Source organism: Podarcis muralis, chromosome Z, assembly GCF_964188315.1.
Source record: "Podarcis muralis chromosome Z, rPodMur119.hap1.1, whole genome shotgun sequence".
NCBI classification, from domain to species: domain Eukaryota; kingdom Metazoa; phylum Chordata; class Lepidosauria; order Squamata; family Lacertidae; genus Podarcis; species Podarcis muralis.
The window spans coordinates 22,168,296-22,185,323 of record NC_135673.1 but is presented as its reverse complement, the minus strand read 5'-3'; the positions used below and the strand labels follow the sequence as shown (position 1 = coordinate 22,185,323).

General features: G+C 43.6%; 1 protein-coding gene across 1 annotated transcript in view; it reads right to left on the bottom strand.

Annotated features, from left to right (window-relative positions):
• The window catches only part of ABCB7 (ATP binding cassette subfamily B member 7), a 62,184-nt gene that overhangs the window by 44,476 nt on the left and 680 nt on the right, over window positions 1-17,028 (bottom strand). The window contains exon 2 of the mRNA XM_028715308.2: window positions 6,578-6,655. Within this exon, the coding sequence (XP_028571141.2) occupies window positions 6,578-6,655 (78 nt within the window). The remainder of the gene's footprint in view (window positions 1-6,577; window positions 6,656-17,028) is intronic.

The following is a 17,028-nucleotide window of genomic DNA, read 5'->3' as shown; positions in this document are numbered from 1 at the left end:
ACGACAGCCCCACAGCGGGGCATTTTGGGCAACACAAGACCATGTGGTTGGTTACCAGGGAATTTTGGTGGCCTAAGGTGAGGGAAGATGTAAGGGAATATGTTAGAGGGTGTGACCAATGCCAGCGAGCTAAAGGGGAAAGGCGGGCGCCGGCAGGGTTATTAGAACCATTACCCACACCAGAACGGCCATGGGAGGCGGTATCGATAGATTTCATGACGGATCTGCCGAAGTCCAAGGGGAAAACAGCCATCATGGTAGTAGTAGACCTGTTAACTAAGATGTGCCACTTTGTAGCATGCTCACATGCAGTCACAGCGGAAGAGACAGCGAAATTGTTTGTAGAACACATTTTTCGGTTGCATGGCGCCCCCTTGAGGGTGGTCTCAGACAGAGGCAAACAATTTACGTCCAGGTTCTGGAGGAAGCTCATGAGCTTACTGCACGTGGAAGTCAATTTTTCGACTGCCCGGCACCCTGAAACCAACGGGCAGGCGGAAAGAGCAAACGGTATCCTCCAGCAGTACCTGAGGTGTTATGTCAATGACAGAGAGAACGATTGGGTCGAAAAGTTGGCGCTGGCAGAGTTTGCCTACAATAATGCGGAGAATGTGTCTACAGGGATGAGCCCCTTTTTGGCCAATTATGGGTGTCACCCCAGGGCATTTCCAGGGGGAGGAGGGGAGAGGTGGAGCGTCCCGGCGGCCGAACATTTTGTAGAAGAGATGGAAGCGATCCATCGTCAGCTTCAGCACAATTTAGAAAGGGCAAAAGAATAATAATAATAATAATAATAATAATAATAATAATAATAATTTATTATTTATACCCCGCCCATCTGGCTGGGTTTCCCCAGCCACTCTGGGCGGCTTCCAACTGAATATTAAAAACAGTACAGCATCAAACATTAAAAACTTCCCTAAAGAGGGCTGCCTTCAGATGACTTTTAAAAGTAAAGTAGTTGTTTATTGCTTTGACATCTGCTGGGAGGGCGTTCCACAGGGCAGGAGCCACTACCGAGAAGGCTATAAGAGGCAGGCAGACAAGAACAGAAGGGAAGGTGAAGCCGTAAGGGTGGGGGATCAGGTGTGGCTGTCAACCCAAGGCTTGCCGTTCAAAGGGGGTTGTAAGAAGTTGAGACCCAAAAGGTTGGGACCCTTTGAGGTCATTCAGCAGGTCAACCCAGTGGCTTTCAAACTCTGGTTACCCAACCACATGAAATTGCACCCAGTTTTCCATAGATCCTTACTGTCACCGTATAGGGGGGGACGTGAAGGGGAATTCACCAGGGGACCAGCTTTAGAAGAAAGGGAACGGAGCAGCCATGTTGCGGAAATCATTGATTCCAGGTGGAAGGGGAATCAGGTGGAGTATTTGGTGATGTGGGAAGGGGAACCGGAGTCAGAAAACACCTGGGTAACTGCAGAGGATGTCAATGACGAGGTCTTAATAGAAACGTTCCACCAAAGGTTCCCAAGGAAACCTCAGCCTGTAGCAAGGTTCAGGAGGGAGTACTTCGGCACCACCGACGAGGAGGAGGAACTGGAAGGATTCACGGAATCGGAGCTGGAAGAAGGAATTGACTCCGATGACGAGGAGTACTTGGGGACCAGGAACAGCAACCGGTGGAGGGAGGTGTTCGAGACTTCGGAAGATGAGGGAGGTTCTTTCAGGGGCTTTGCTTCCTCACCGCCCATAGAGGAGGGGACGGGAGGGGGTGAAGGGGGCCCTGGAGGGGAGGTGGATGTCAGGGAACTGCCATCGGAAGGACAGGAGGTGGAAGGGCTCCCTGAGGTTGAGAGAGACTTAACAGCTGAAGAGGGAACCAGCAGGGGGAGAGGAGGGGCTCCAGGGGAAAGTGAGTCGGAGGGATGGCTCAGAGACACTTCCAGCGAAAACAGTGGGGAGGTTTCAAGACCTCCTATAGCAGTGTTTCCCAACCTTTTTTGGGCAAAGGCACACTTGTTTCATGAAAAAAATCTCGAGGCACACCACCATTAGAAAATGTTTAAAAAATTAACTCTGTGCCTATATTGACTACCGTATTTTTCGCCCTATAGGATGCACCGGCCCATAGGACGCACCTAGATTTTGGGGGGGAAATAAAGGGAAAAAAATTATCCCCCCCCCCCAGACGCGGGGCTGGGGCGGGAGAAGCCCAAGCTTCCCCCGACCCCAGCCCCCAGAATGGGAGCCAGAGCGGCTCCCGGAGCTTGCGGGACTGGGGGTGGGGGAAGCCCGAGCTTCCCCCGCCCCCAGCCCCCAGAAAGGGTCCGAGAGCGATGGCAAAGGTGAGCGCACCTTCGCCATCACTCCCAGAGCTTGCGGGGCTGGAGGTGGGGGAAGCCAGAGCTTCCCCCACCCCCAGCCCCCAGAAAGGGTCCGAGAGCGATGGCGAAGGTGAGCGCACCTTTGCCATTGCTCCCGGAGCTTGCAGGAGCTGGGGGTGGTGGAAGCCCGAGCTTCCCCCGCCCCCAGCCGCCAGAGCAGGTCAGAGAGCGATGGCGAAGGTGCGCGCACCTTCCGCATCGCTCTGGGACCTTGCGCGGGCTGGGGGCGGGGGAAGCCGGAGCTTCTCCCGTCCCCAGCCCCCAGAGCGGGTCGGAGAGCGATGGCGAAGGTGCGCGCACCTTCGCCAACACTCTGGGACCTTGCGCGGGCTGGGGGCGGGGGAAGCCGGAGCTTCTCCCGTCCCCAGCCCCCAGAGCGGGTCGGAGAGCGATGGCGAAGGTGCGCGCACCTTCTGCATCGCTCTGGGACCTTGCGCGGGCTGGGGGCGGGGGAAGCCGGAGCTTCTCCCGTCCCCAGCCCGCAGAGCAGGCCGGAGAGCGATGGCGAAGGTGCGCGCACCTTCCGCATCGCTCTGGGACCTTGCGCGGGCTGGGGGCGGGGGAAGCCGGAGCTTCTCCCGTCCCCAGCCCCCAGAGCAGGTCGGAGAGCGATGGCGAAGGTGCGCGCACCTTCCGCATCGCTCTGGGACCTTGCGCGGGCTGGGGGCGGGGGAAGCCGGAGCTTCTCCCGTCCCCAGCCCGCAGAGCAGGTCGGAGAGCGATGGCGAAGGTGCGCGCACCTTCCGCATCGCTCTGGGACCTTGCGCGGGCTGGGGGCGGGGGAAGCCGGAGCTTCTCCCGTCCCCAGCCCCCCGAACGGGTCAGAGAGCGATGGCGAAGGTGCTCGCAGCTTTGGCATCGCTCTGGGAGCTTGCGCGGCTGGGGGGATAGCTTCCTTAAGCCTGGAGAGCAAGAGGGGTCGGTGCGCACCGACCCCTCTCGCTCTCCAGGCTTCAGCGAAAGCCTGCATTCGCGGCGATGGGATGTGGGAGGGAGCTCGCTCGCCGCCCCGCGTGTGCTCGCCGCCGCCGCCCCGCCTCTCGCCGCCCGACTCGCCCGCCTCCCTCCCACGGCACACTAGGCAACGTCTCACGGCACACTAGTGTGCCGCGGAACACCGGTTGGGAAACACTGTCCTATAGGGACACCCACTCCTCGCCGGAAACTGTCACGCCGAGAGTCCAGAAGACGTGTTTCCGTTAAGGAGCTTTTATGCTGGAAGAGATTCCGTAAGAGACCACTTTCGGATTCTGCTAGCGACTGACGGAGCCATGCTGGAGGGGCCCGCCGGAGGCAGAGGTTTGAGGACTTGACCAAACTCTGAGGGACTTGCATTTTACGCACAAGCAGCTCATCATCCCATTACAATATTGTTTCATGTGGAAGTAACACACAAGACCAAACATTACTCCATTTGTTTTAGTCGACAGCTCAGGCTTGAAGGACAATATGACAAAGTGGAGGTATGTAAATGAATTTCAGAACAAACTGAATTTTGACTACAGAAATACATTAGAATTTTAATCATATGTTTCTTCTCTGAATAATCAATGTAAAAAAGAAAGAGAATGAGAGCAAGAAATGCTCATTGGTTTGCTTCACCTTTAGTAGAGCTTGCCTGGCAAGCCTCTTTATGAGCCACCACAATCTCTCTCAAAACTATCTTCATCCAATCCCTGCATGTAGGGAAGAAGGTTATGCTTCCAACTATTTGCCCATATGATCTTGACTAACGAAAATAGACAGAACAGGAGTTACTTGTGCTGACAGCGAGTGACAGTGGCCTGCATTAAGAATACTTTGAGATCATTGTTTATGGGCAGCCCGGTGTTGTTCCACATTTGGAAAATATCTAGTTGCCATAAAAGTTTGTGCCACTGGACATTTATACAAGATGTGGAAAGAGATGCAGAGCTGTCCACATTTCTCAGAATTTTTCATTGTTTTGTGTATAGAGCCTAAGCAATTTGATGGTGCTTGTCATCTTGCATGGGGAATTTCAAATTCTGTTCCACTTATCTGTTTCCTGGGTCAGTGTCCTGGGCAAACACATAAAAAGGAACACTAGTGGTGGGCATGGTTAGTATCAGTTGATAGATTTTGGAAAGAAAGCCTTTTGGATTTAAGGAAAGTTCAGGGTAGTTTGGGAACTGCTAGACTCTCTAAAGCTTAGGTATGTACTCTCAGCTTGGGGTAGAATCATAGAATTGCAGAGTTGGAAATGACCCAAAAGATTCATCTAGTTCAACACCCTGCAAAGCAGGCATCATCCAATCATGGTGGTGCTATTTGGGCAACAGTCCTCTGCCCACCTGTGATACCCAGCAACTGGTATTCAGAGGCATACTGCCTCTGACAGTGGAGGTAGAACCTAGTTGTTGTGGCTAGTAGCCACTGATAGCCTTGTCCTCCATGAATTTGTCTAATTCTTTTTTAAAGCTATCCAGTTGGTGGCCATAACTGCCTCCTGTTGGTTTGTGTTCCATAGTTTTAACTATGTGCTGTATGAAGTACTTCCTTTATTCTGTTATGAATCTACCAACATTCAGCTTCATTGGATGTCCACAAATGCTAGTGTCATGAAAGAGGGAGAAAAGCTTTCCTTTATCCAGTTTCTCTGTGACATGCATAATTTTATAAACTTCTGTCATGTCACTTCTAATCTGTTTTTTCTCTAAACCATAAAGACCCGAAAGCTGCAAACCTTCCTCATAGGGTGTTGTTCAATTTCCTTGATCATGTTTGTTGCCCTTTATTGAGCCTTTTCCATCTCTATGGTATCCTTTTTGAGGTGAGACGAAAAGAACTATACACTGTATTCCAGATAGGGTAGCACCATAGATATGCATAATTGTATTAATGACTGTATAATATATTGGGATCATGTACAATATACTAGCATAAATAATGAACTAGACAAGGACCAATAAAATTGGTACTCAATCCAGATAAAGACAAAAGTACTGCTGCTGGGTGGTTTGTCTAGTTGAAACTGCACTTCCCCTGAAGCTTGTGGATGTTTATAAAATCCAATTACATTCCTGGAGGCCCATATGGCCTCTATGGCATGTAGTAAGCTTTCACCAGTTAGGACTCTTACGTAAACTGCAGCCCTTCCTAGACAAAAACAGGTTAGCCAGTTACTCAAACTCTGGTAATGCTCCAGGTTAGACTACTGTAATTTACACTACATGGGACTGCCTTTGAAGACTATTTGAAATTTCAGTTAGTTCAAAATACAGTGGTACCTTGGTTTGCATACATTTTGGATTACAAACACATCAAACCTGGAAGTGTGTGTCCCGGTTTGCAACCTTTTTTTTTGGATTACAACCCTTTTTTTTAAATTACGAACAATTTTTTTTGGGAGGCCTCATTGGTGAAAGCACGCCTTGGGCTACAACCTGTTTTGGTTTACAAACAGACCTCTGGAGTGGGTTATGGTTGTAAACCAAGGCTGTGACAGTGAGTGGGAACATGCCTTGCCGAAATTCCTCCATAAGATCCTAGCCTATTTCCAATCACAAATGGAAGGGCTAGTGCAGGGGTCAGCAAACTTTTTCAGCAAGGGGCTGGTCCACTGTCCCTCAGACCTTGTGGGGGGCCGGACTATAATTTCTTTGGGGGGGGGGATGAATGAATTCCTATGCCCCACAAAAAATGCAGAGGTGCATTTTAAATAAAAGCACACATTCTACTCATGTAAAAACACCAGGCAGGCCCCACAAATAACCCAGAGATGCCTTTTAAATAAAAGGACACATTCTACTAATGTAAAAACACACTGGTTCCCGGACCGTCTGTAGGCCAGATTTAGAAGGCAATTGGGCTGGATCTGGCCCCCGGGCCTTGGTTTGCCTACTCATGGGCTAGTGGTATGGGACCTGGATAACTGAAGGATTGCCCATTTCAACATTAGCCTGCCCATTTACATGAGTTATGCTCAGAAGCTCTTATTTGGTTGTCTCAGCTGCCTGAGGTGAGATGGGTGGAGGCAGGGACTTCTCAGTTGTGGTGCCTGTTTAAGGAATATTTTCCCCAGTGAATACTTTTTGGCACCTATTATTAATATAATGTTCATGGTGCATGTGCAGAATGAAAGAACATTCCCTAACCAGTGAATAGGAGTCTTCTTCTTAAGTTATAAGATAAAAGTTATGCAGATTAAGCAAAATGTATGGCATACATCAGAAGATGGTCTAGGCAGGTTGTTGTTTTTCTTCACTAACAGAAGAGCTCAATCCTACCTTTGCAGCATCCAATAGTTGTCTTGAATAGGATCTCCCTGAACTTTGCCATGGGAGTTGATTTAATATTGGTGGAATCTGAAAAGGATAAAAGAGACTCTGGTACATAAGAGCACAAAGTCCATGAACAGATAATACTCCAAGCATTTCATGTGTACATCCTAGCACACTTAAAGACCATTTGCTTCTGGAAAGGAACAAAAGAATATATGAAGACTACTGACTGGGGAGCAGGTGTAAAATAAAATGCGTCTAACTATTTAAAATGCTAAATGGCAATGAACCTTCCCCTTCTTTCACTTGTATTTCCACCAGGCTTGTGTTCTTTTGTGTTCTGGAAGGCCAAGTCTCTTCCAACTTAATCTTTCCTTCCCCATATACCATGTGAATTTAATTCTTTTAAATAACTCATTTGTTCAGAGCATATTTTCATGCTCTTGTACTTGCTATGATCTATATACAAAACCCAGGCTAGGGATTTTGACTCCCAGGTCTGGTTTGCACATCTCATTAAACCACAGTGCATATAAACCACAAGAGGGGAGAGAGCTCTTTCACTTGGGTCCTGCTCGTGGCTTCCCATTGGGGCATCTGGTTGTCCACCATGAGAACAGGGTGCTGGACAATGGCTATGTCCTATTTTCACGGTCAGAGGCAGCAATATTTCTGAATACCAGTTGCTAGAAACCGCAGGAGAGGTAAGACCTGTTTGTGGGTTTCTCATAATGGGCATCTGCTTAGCCTCTTCGAAAACAGGATGCTGGACTAGATGAGCCTTTGCTTTGATCCAGCAAACACTTACCTTCTTGTGTGCTGACAGGTTTCCTACTGCTGCTAGGGAAAAAGCCATGGTCTGGCTTGTCATGTAGTCCAAATCCAGGCTAATGATTTGTGTTCTCCAAACAAACCATAAATAGTAAGCCAAGAGCAAACCTTGGCTTCTACTTGACCAGTGAGACAACAGCTTGTCCCCCAGTAGCAGCATGCTGCTCTTTCATGCTCTGGTTAATGTGGTATGTGAACAAGGATATAGAGGACTTGTCTCAAGGTAGTTCCTCACCAGTTCTTTAAAAAGGCTAGCAGGTAAGACCCTAAGAAAGACCAACTATATTGATCTCTCCCTGGTGAAGGGTAGAAAAACACCCAAGAGGAAAAAACAAACAAGCGCCATCCCCTTTACATTACTGGAAATAACAATATAAAAATGTATAATAGTCATAAGAACTTTGCTTTTGTTCTTTTAATTATATCTGGGGGTTTTCCAATCAAACACACTGAATTTCCACTCCCTCTGAATTTTCTGTTTCTTGGGTTTTGTGCTCAAAATTTGGGTTATCAACAAATATATGGATTTTCTGCTGAACAGCATGGATTACATTGTTAGCAGATCTCCTTGTTACCTCACTGTAGGGCCGTTGTTCATTATCCTTGACTAGTAAATACCCCTCTTGCATGTTTATTTTACACACATTTCCTGGCAAGTCCCATCAATCCTCGTGGTAGTTTCTAATGTGTAATGGGTTTAGGGTCAGGGGATGGTAGCCAGTTGCATACTTGTCATATTAACCTCATATAACCCAGGGATTCTCAAACTGACCTTAACCTATGATTGCGGGCATGATCACTGAACAATCATTTTTCATATATATCATATTCCACGTAAGATGACATGTTGTTAACCATGCTGCTGTCTGCATTTCAGAACCCTGGTCCAGTTCACATTTTTCAGATGATGCAACTGTGTCAAATATGTTCTAGCAGAAAAGCTATGGTGTGTAATGTGTCCTTTCTTTCTTTATTTTACTGTGGCTCATAACTCTATTGTAAGAGATATTTACATTGCTTAAATACAGTATTATTTTGACAAACCCAGGCTACTTTGCTCCCTAGTCTATTATCCTCAAAGAGCATACAAACTGAAGACAAACCAGACAAAACATGTAAAATACAGTGGTACCTCAATTTTCCAACGTTATCTGTTCCGGAGTTCTGAGTTCTGAAACATTTGAAAACCAAAAACTCAAAATGGAAGCCTCAAAACAGAAAACTCAATATGGAAGCCGTGTTTCATGTTCAACTTCTGAGGCACGTTCAAAAACGGAAGCATTTATTTCTGGGTTTATGGTGTCCGAAAACTGAAATGTTTGTCAATGGAGACGCTCAAAAACTGAGGTACCACTGTATTTTAAGCCTGAATGTCTGCAACATGAAAGTTAAACAGGGCTGGAAAGCACTTAAATTTGTATTTAATTGTGTATTGGTTGAATATATGAGAATAACTTACTACGTATTCCCCCCCCCCCCACACTTGTCAAAAGCACTGAAGAATCCTTCTACACAAGCACTAAATGTAAATGAAGTGGTTCTAATGTATATGATCTACTAATTTAGGGGGGGAAATCAAGAAAATTGATGTGGGGATCTGTTTTGCAGCACAAGGCTAGGGTTAGGGGGGCTGAAGCGACGGAGCCCCAGACCAACCAGACATCTTCCTTCCAAATCGGGTTGACAAAACCAAGCGCTGCTTTGCAAGCGACACAATGTATGTCTGCACTGATCTTTTTGCCGTCTTAAGTCATGTTTGTGTGTGAAAATCATCCCCAGTGCAGGTGGGATAACAGCAGCCAGAATTTGGGGCTGCAAAGAGGAAGGAAACAGACCATGTGGGGAGCGGGATTTAAATCCACACTCATGCGCTTAAACCCCACCCCCCGTAAACACTGCTAATAAAATCCCCTAGCATTGAGTGGGTTGGACTAGACGACCTTTTCAATATTTCGAGTATTATAGCTACTTTGGAGAGAAAAATAGGCACACCTATTTATCTTAGTTCAGTGCCTATTGTTTCTTTTTTTTTTAATAAATATTTTTATTGAGATTTAAGATCACACACCAACACCCACCAACACCAGTAAAACATCAAATCTTATTACATATATCCTACTTTATGCTCTGTAGAGCTGTTTACTTCCGTCCTTCCCTTCCATCAGTTTTCCTATTCTATTCTATAGTTCACAGTTTCTTTGATTAGATATTACAACATGACATAAGATTTACTTCAATCCTGCCAAAGTTTTCAAATTTGTACAGTTCTCACTTATATAGATCAAAAATTTACACCATTCTTTTTGGTACTTTGTCTCCTCCTGCTTGCGAATTCTGTGTGTCAATTTAGCCATCTCAGCGTATTCAACCAGCTTTATCTGCCATTCTCCTATTGTCGGCATCTCCTGTTGCTTCCACTTTTGAGCTATCAGAACTCTAGCTGCAGTGCCTATTGTTTCAACTGTCCTATTTAAAATAAGTTAATTAGCTAAAAACTATGTTAATTTACTTGAACATATTCTAAAAGTTCATCATTTTTTTATTTGGATAAAGATTAACCAGTGGTGAGGTAGCAGAAAGCAAATATAAATGATCATAAAACTAGAAAGGCTACAAGAAATAATACTATGTGGCCAAGTTGGCATCATTATTTAATACCCTGACAAATGTAAAAAGGGAAAATAAGATGATCTGTTTAATAATGCTATATCTCTATTAAGGAACCTACCCTCAGCATTTGGACAGCTCCACACAGGACTATGAACTCAAGACTTTCCTTCAGCGTTTTCCCCTCAAATAGCCTATTATTATTATTATTATTATTATTATTATTATTATTATTAGTACTACAACTACAACTACAACTACTACCCTGCCTTTTTCCCAAGGCAGCTTATAGATAAAAACAAGAACCATACAAATAATTACAATAAAAACAGGCACCAGTTCTTTAATTTAAAGCCGTTCCAAAAGTCTGTTGGAACAAGAAAGTCTTCACATGCCAGCAGAAGTGCAAGGTCTAACTTCTCTTGGGAATGAGTTCCAAAATCTGGAAGCAGCCACTGATCTAACTCAACAGCTTCATTGTTTTCAGAGCTGGGACTCACTTTTTACCCAAATATACATTTGGGGACATATTTGGAGCCCTGCTGAATCTGACCAAAGGTTCATCCAGTACAACATTTGTTTTCACAGTTGCCAGCCAGATGCCCATGCTAAGAATGCAAGCAGGGCATGTGCACAACAGCACCCTCACCACTTTTGATTTCCATCAATGAGTATTCAAACGCTGATACTGGAGGCAGTGAACAGCCACTGATATAGCCTGTGGGTTACTTATGTGATGCTAGGTGCAATAGTACTTCCTTTCGTTCTGTTTTCCCCCCTAAGCAAAGTAATTCATTAAACGTCATTAATTAAACCATGAGTATAATTTGATGTAACAAATATTCTTAAAAGCCTAAATAGTTATTCAACTGCAACTATGAATTTTGACTTATAAACTTATACTAATCTATTCTAAATAAATATTCGTAATTGGGGATAGGGGAGGATAGAATCACTGAACAAATGTCAATAAAACAGATAGACAAGGGTTGAAACTATCAAGCAGCACCACAAAGCAGATAAACTGGATAGGATATTGTACGCTGACTAGTTTGCAAACAGCCAGAGCAAATAATTTACTTTCTGGAAAGCATTTCAGAGTACAGAATGTGCCAAGAATGCTAAAGGTGTAATTAGTTGTTCCAGTTATTGAAACAGTCACTTACAGAGCCTGAGAGTGAACCTTTAGTAAATTGGAATGTTGATTTTACCAATGATTGGTAAATGTTGGTATATGAAGTATTTGTGGGGTAGTAACTGTTTCAAGTTTCTTTTCAAGACTGAAATACTCATCTACTTGTTTGAATCAACCCACAAATGCAGAGTATGCTAGTGACAGGATCCATATATTTTAACTCACCTTCCCTCCAAAGAACTTAGGATAGTGTATATGATTCCCCAAGCCCACCCACCCCCACTCATTCTGTCCTAATGGCAACCCTGTGAAATGACTAGACTAGGACCACATTCACATCACATATTTAAATAACTATGACTCCACTTTAAACATTTGTGACTTCCCAGGAATTCTGGGATGTAGAATTTGTTAATGGATAAAATGCTCACCTATTAAAAATCTAAAAGCCTGTGCAAACATGTCTATCTTCACATGACACTGAAATGACAACAGTACTGGCACCTGACATATCTGTAAGGAGGGGGAATTCCACAAACAGGGTGGTGGCACAGAGAAAGCTCTGCCTCCCCAACAGAGGAATGTGAAAAAGAGATCTGTCCGCTGGTCTTAAAGTTTGAGCAGACTGATAGATACTCCTTCAGGTGTTCAGGTACCAAGCTGCTTAAGGCTTTAAGGATATACTCAAGCCTCTTGAATTGGGCTTGAAAGTGAATAAGCAGCTAATGCAGTTATTTGACAATTGGTATAATATTGTTACAGATCTGGGTTAAAAGAGTTTGGGGGTGCAAGGGCATCCATAACTGCTAGAGTTAGTGAATGTCAGAAATAAATAATGTGGTAGAATTTAGCTGATTTTTGGAGAATGAAGGGAAGATGCAAGATGTTAGATTTAAAATACAGGCTGAATCAGTTCTCCTGTTCAGGAGACCACTGGTGGTGATATCATTAAGAACACAAGGAAAACTAAGTGGTGGGCCATTAAAGAACAATTGACCATGCAGGTGCTGTCCTTCCCCCAGCTGTGTATTAGTTAGCAGAAGAAATAGCAGAGCTAGGAGGGGGATGTTACAGAAAGCAAAGGAAAAATGTGTCCTTTTTAAAGAAACAGAGGTCTGGAGAAGGCGGGAACAAACAGATGGAAGGGGAGGTATTTTTTGGCAAGGTGTTCTGGAAACAAGAGGGGGGGGGGGACTCCATGCAATGCTGACAGGAGGAGGCTGCACTGAGAGACGGGGGGGGGGGGGGCATGACTGGCTGCTGCTTTGGACCCAAGCTCACTTGAAGCTATTGAAAGACGCCATCAGGGACACTCTTGGGGGATAATGTTCTGTTCCCCCTCCACTGAAGGCTTTGCGTGTAAATAAGTGTAAAATAAACCACATTTTTTAAAGACAGTAGTCTCCGCTGTGCCTCGGTCTCCCAAGAGAAACACAACACTGGGTGAGCACCAGGAACCCTCTGGAATCTTGCTACAACTTGGCAGAGATTGGGGGTGGTACGCAACCTTTGTAACAATATGATCTCTCTTAGCTATACCAGTCAAAACTCTGACAGCAGCATTCTACACTAGTGGCCAAAATTGTAGAAACCTTTTGGAGAAAGTGTATTTTCAAAGTCTGGTGGCTCCTAACACCACTTTCTTTTTGAGTAACACCATAAAATTATATATCAATGGAAAGATAATTTAATGAAGAATGTAATGCAATGAAGTTTGTTCCATTATCTGTATTCTACCAAAAGTTATAGCCAAATAACCAGAAAAAGGAGTGTTTAGAGAGCCAATCAGGGGTCACCTTGTTTTGGCAATAATGGTTCATAACACCACTTTTTTTGGGAGTAGTACCATAAAATTATATACCAATGGAAAGATAATTTAATGAAGAATGTAGTGCAATAACTTTTATGAAAGATTATATATTACAACATAAATAAGGACATTTGTCAGTGTGTTTTGTGATTGCTATCAAGTTGGTTGGGGGTTTTTGTTCTTTCATTTATTGAGCTTGTAAAACATAATAAAATTAAAGGAATGGTGCAAAGAGTTGACTGGTCACCCAGAAAGTACTATGTAAAACAGTACTACCAAGTGAACAAGGCTACAGTTATGAAGAAAGTAGAAGAAAAATTGGTGGAAACTTAACCAAAGGTGGCATTTCTAAATTTCTGAAGAGGTATAAGGAGACTCAGTCGCTATAAAATCAGACTGGTAAAGGCAGGAAAAGCTGCACAACAGCAAGTGAATATAGAAGAATTGAGACACTGTGCCTACATGACAGAAGAAAATCATCTGGGTGTATACAAGATGACATGGCGCAATGTAATGTGAAGTTGAGTGCAAGGATTGTTCGGCACAGAGTGCAGGAATATGATCTAAATGCTAGAATTCCAAGGAAAAAGCCATTGTTATCTCTCAAACGAAGGTTGAAAAGATTAAACTGGGCTAAAGTGCATGTTAACTGGACAGTGGAACAATGGGACAGTGTTATTTGGAGGGATGAGACCAAAATCTCCTTGCTTGGTAGTGATGGCATGAAAAATGCGAGGAGGAGAATCAGAGAAGATTTACATCCTACTTGCATTACACCTACCGTGAAACACCCAGTTAGTGTTATGATCTGGGGTTGTATGACAGCAAAAGGTGTGGGCAAAATTTGAGTCATTAATGGGAATGAAAATACCCCAAAATACATAGCCCATACCTGAACTCAATAAAAAATCTATGGAGCCAACTAAAGAAACTTGATGGTTGGAAGCAACCCAGCAATAAAACCCAATTAATAGAGGCAATAATTCAATCTTGGTTTCACATTATTACAGCTGTAGAACTAAAAAACTTGGTTCACTCCATGGGAAGGCCAAAGGTTACCCAACTAAGTATTAACTGACATGGTGAGAATTTTTGTATATCTCATTTTTTCTATGTGTCTCACGTTTCTTCTTTATAAGTGCTGTTGTAATAAATAATCCTTCACAAAAGATACTGCATTGCATTCTTCATAAAATATATTGCATTACATTACACGCATGCTAAGGTTCAGTTCATGCATCCACCTGACCCTTTACCAACCTATTTTTGGCCAACTAAGAATGACTGCTGCTGGGTGCCCTATGAAAATATAATCAGAGAAGTTCCATTTCCTTCATCATCAACTAGGAAGGATGTATGTCATAGACGGTAAGGTCCACAAACAAGTGCAGAAATTGGAAAAAAGTATGATGTAACCTCTCACTACAAAGGTAAGCTAACAGTGAAATAATGTAAAAATAACATCAGATGACAGTGTAACATAAGAGAGTGCAATATTAACTATTCTCACGAATGTGTGAGTTATTTCAGGCTCAAAGAGACCTTAAACCTGTACACACACAAATATATATATATATATATATATATATATATATATATATGTATAAAGAATTACTTCAAAATCAGTTTATTTTATAACCACAAAAACACACTTATTTATAAAACATAAAAAGTACATGGTTAGCCTATTCTATAAAAAAAGGCCTGATACATGTGTTAGTTGTGGTTTGCACGCTATGGCTTATTGAACCTACCGAGGTATAAAATGACTAAAATTCACTATGAATGGTCGGTGACCCTTTTCTGTTGCACTTAATACCATTTTTATACCTTATTTTGAAAGAGACAAAAATTAGCTTTATTTTGATACCCAAATAAGCCCAATTGGTTGAAAAATAAGCGGAACAGGAGGTTTTTCTCCTAAACAGAAATTGCATTAGCCTAAATCAAGCAAAAATTGAAATGTTAAAAAAATTCTCCTCCGCCCAATTTTGGACCAAAAAAATCACAAAAAAATTATCTGAGGTCATCTCATAAGTATCTACACAAAAAAAAATTTTTGAAGAAAATATTGAGTCGTGAGAGCATGGTTGAGTATTAAAATCAGGTGATTTGGCGTGGAATGACCCTTATATGTACTTTTGTTCTTGTGATCTATTTCTTAAAATAAACAATATCACAGTAAAGGTAAAGGTAAAGGGTCCAGTCGTGGCCGACTCTGGGGTTGCAGCGCTCATCTCGCTTTATTGGCCGAGGGAGCCGGCGTACAGCTTCTGGGTCATGTGGCCAGCATGACTAAGCCGCTTCTGGCGAACCAGACCAACACACGGAAACGGCGTTTACCTTCCTGCTGGAGCAGTACCTATTTATCTACTTGCACTTTGATGTGCTTTCGAACTGCTAGGTTGGCAGGAGCAGGGACCGAGCAACGGGAGCTCACCCCGTCGCGGGGATTCAAACCGCCGACCTTCCGATCGGCAAGTCCTAGGCTCTGTGGTTTAACCCACAGCGCCACCCACTTCCCTAATATCACAGTAGATAAAAGTAAATGTCAAGTGAAAAACAAGTAAAAGGTGATACATTTTTAATTTTGATGGACAGGATTATTTGATACATTTCTCTTCTTCATTGGTCTCCTGTCAGTTTCCATTAAAGGGGAAACCTCCTTCTAAACTTAATAATTAAATTTTATGTGAATAGATACCCAGGGTTATGTACTGTAGAGTGTATTTATTAAATTTATAGCCCAAATCTCCTCCCTAAAAGGTGCCCAGGGGAGCTAACAATATAAAATCAGATGAAACCCTATTCATTATAAAATCACAGAGCCTACGTGTCTGGACAAATGTCCATCACAGAGAAACCCCTCTCACATATGCAGCCTCCTAGACATCCATAGCAGTGGTATTACAAGAAAGGTATATTCCTCTCATTGTAAAATGCAGTTTGAAACACATCGGGAAAAGTGTCCCTTCAAGAACATGGTTCCCAGGTCTAGGTCTGTACAGTGGTACCTCGGGTTAAAAACTTAATTCGTTCTGGAGGTCCGTTCTTAACCTGAAACTGTTCTTAACCTGAAGCACCACTTTAGCTAAAGGGGCCTCCCGCTGCTGCCACGCCTCTTGCCGCCGCCCAATTTCTGTTCTCATCCTGAAGCAAAGTTCTTAACCCAAGGTACTATGGGTTAGCGGAGTTAGTAACTTGAAGTGTCTGTAACCCGAGGTACCACTGTATTAGAATTATTTTAAGATGTTTTAATTGCTTGTTTGTGTTTGCCGCCCTGGGCTCCTTTGGGAAGAAGGGCAACATAAAAATGTTAATATGATTATTGCTATTTAGGGCATCTTCAGTGCTTTTTTCAGGGAGTACTCAAGGGTATGCAGTACCAGCACCTCTTTTTTTTAAAAAAAAAGTGTGGCACTTACTGCAGTAACTTCAGGGTAAGCACCAGCACCTCTCACTTTTTTTGGTTAAAAAGTGTGACATTAACTGTAACAACTTCATGGTGAGATACAGCACCTATTTTTCTAGAAAAAAAGCACTAGGCATTATATACTAGTACCAACATTTTACATTTGCAATAAGATCCTCAATAAGGCGCTTTTTTTTTTTTTTTTTTTTTTGTCTGCTGACATGGCAAATGGCTGGATTGTCTGCCCCCAAAGAGCCGTGTTATTTTATTTATTTTATTTTTTGTACAATACATTGCTATTACATCTGCAGATACACAACTGCACCTCTCCCCATATAGCCCATGTGTGGGTCTGGGCCATCTAAGAGACCAGAGGGCAAAGTTTTCTCTCACACCAGCAGCTTTTGATTTCCACACAGGCAGCAGACATTCCACCATGTGGGAAAAAGTAAAAGGGACATTACCACCGAGCCCAGCTTTTGAGAATCCACAGCTGCCCTTATCTACATAGGCCCAGGACGGTCCCGGCAGCAACTATTATCATTACGAAAGAGCACTATGAGTTTGCAGAGCCCTACCTAGAGGAGCTTACAACTTGGAATTCACTCCAGGAAAGAGGAGGGGTAAAGTTTCGTTGCTGTCCCTTGATCACAAACAAGTGT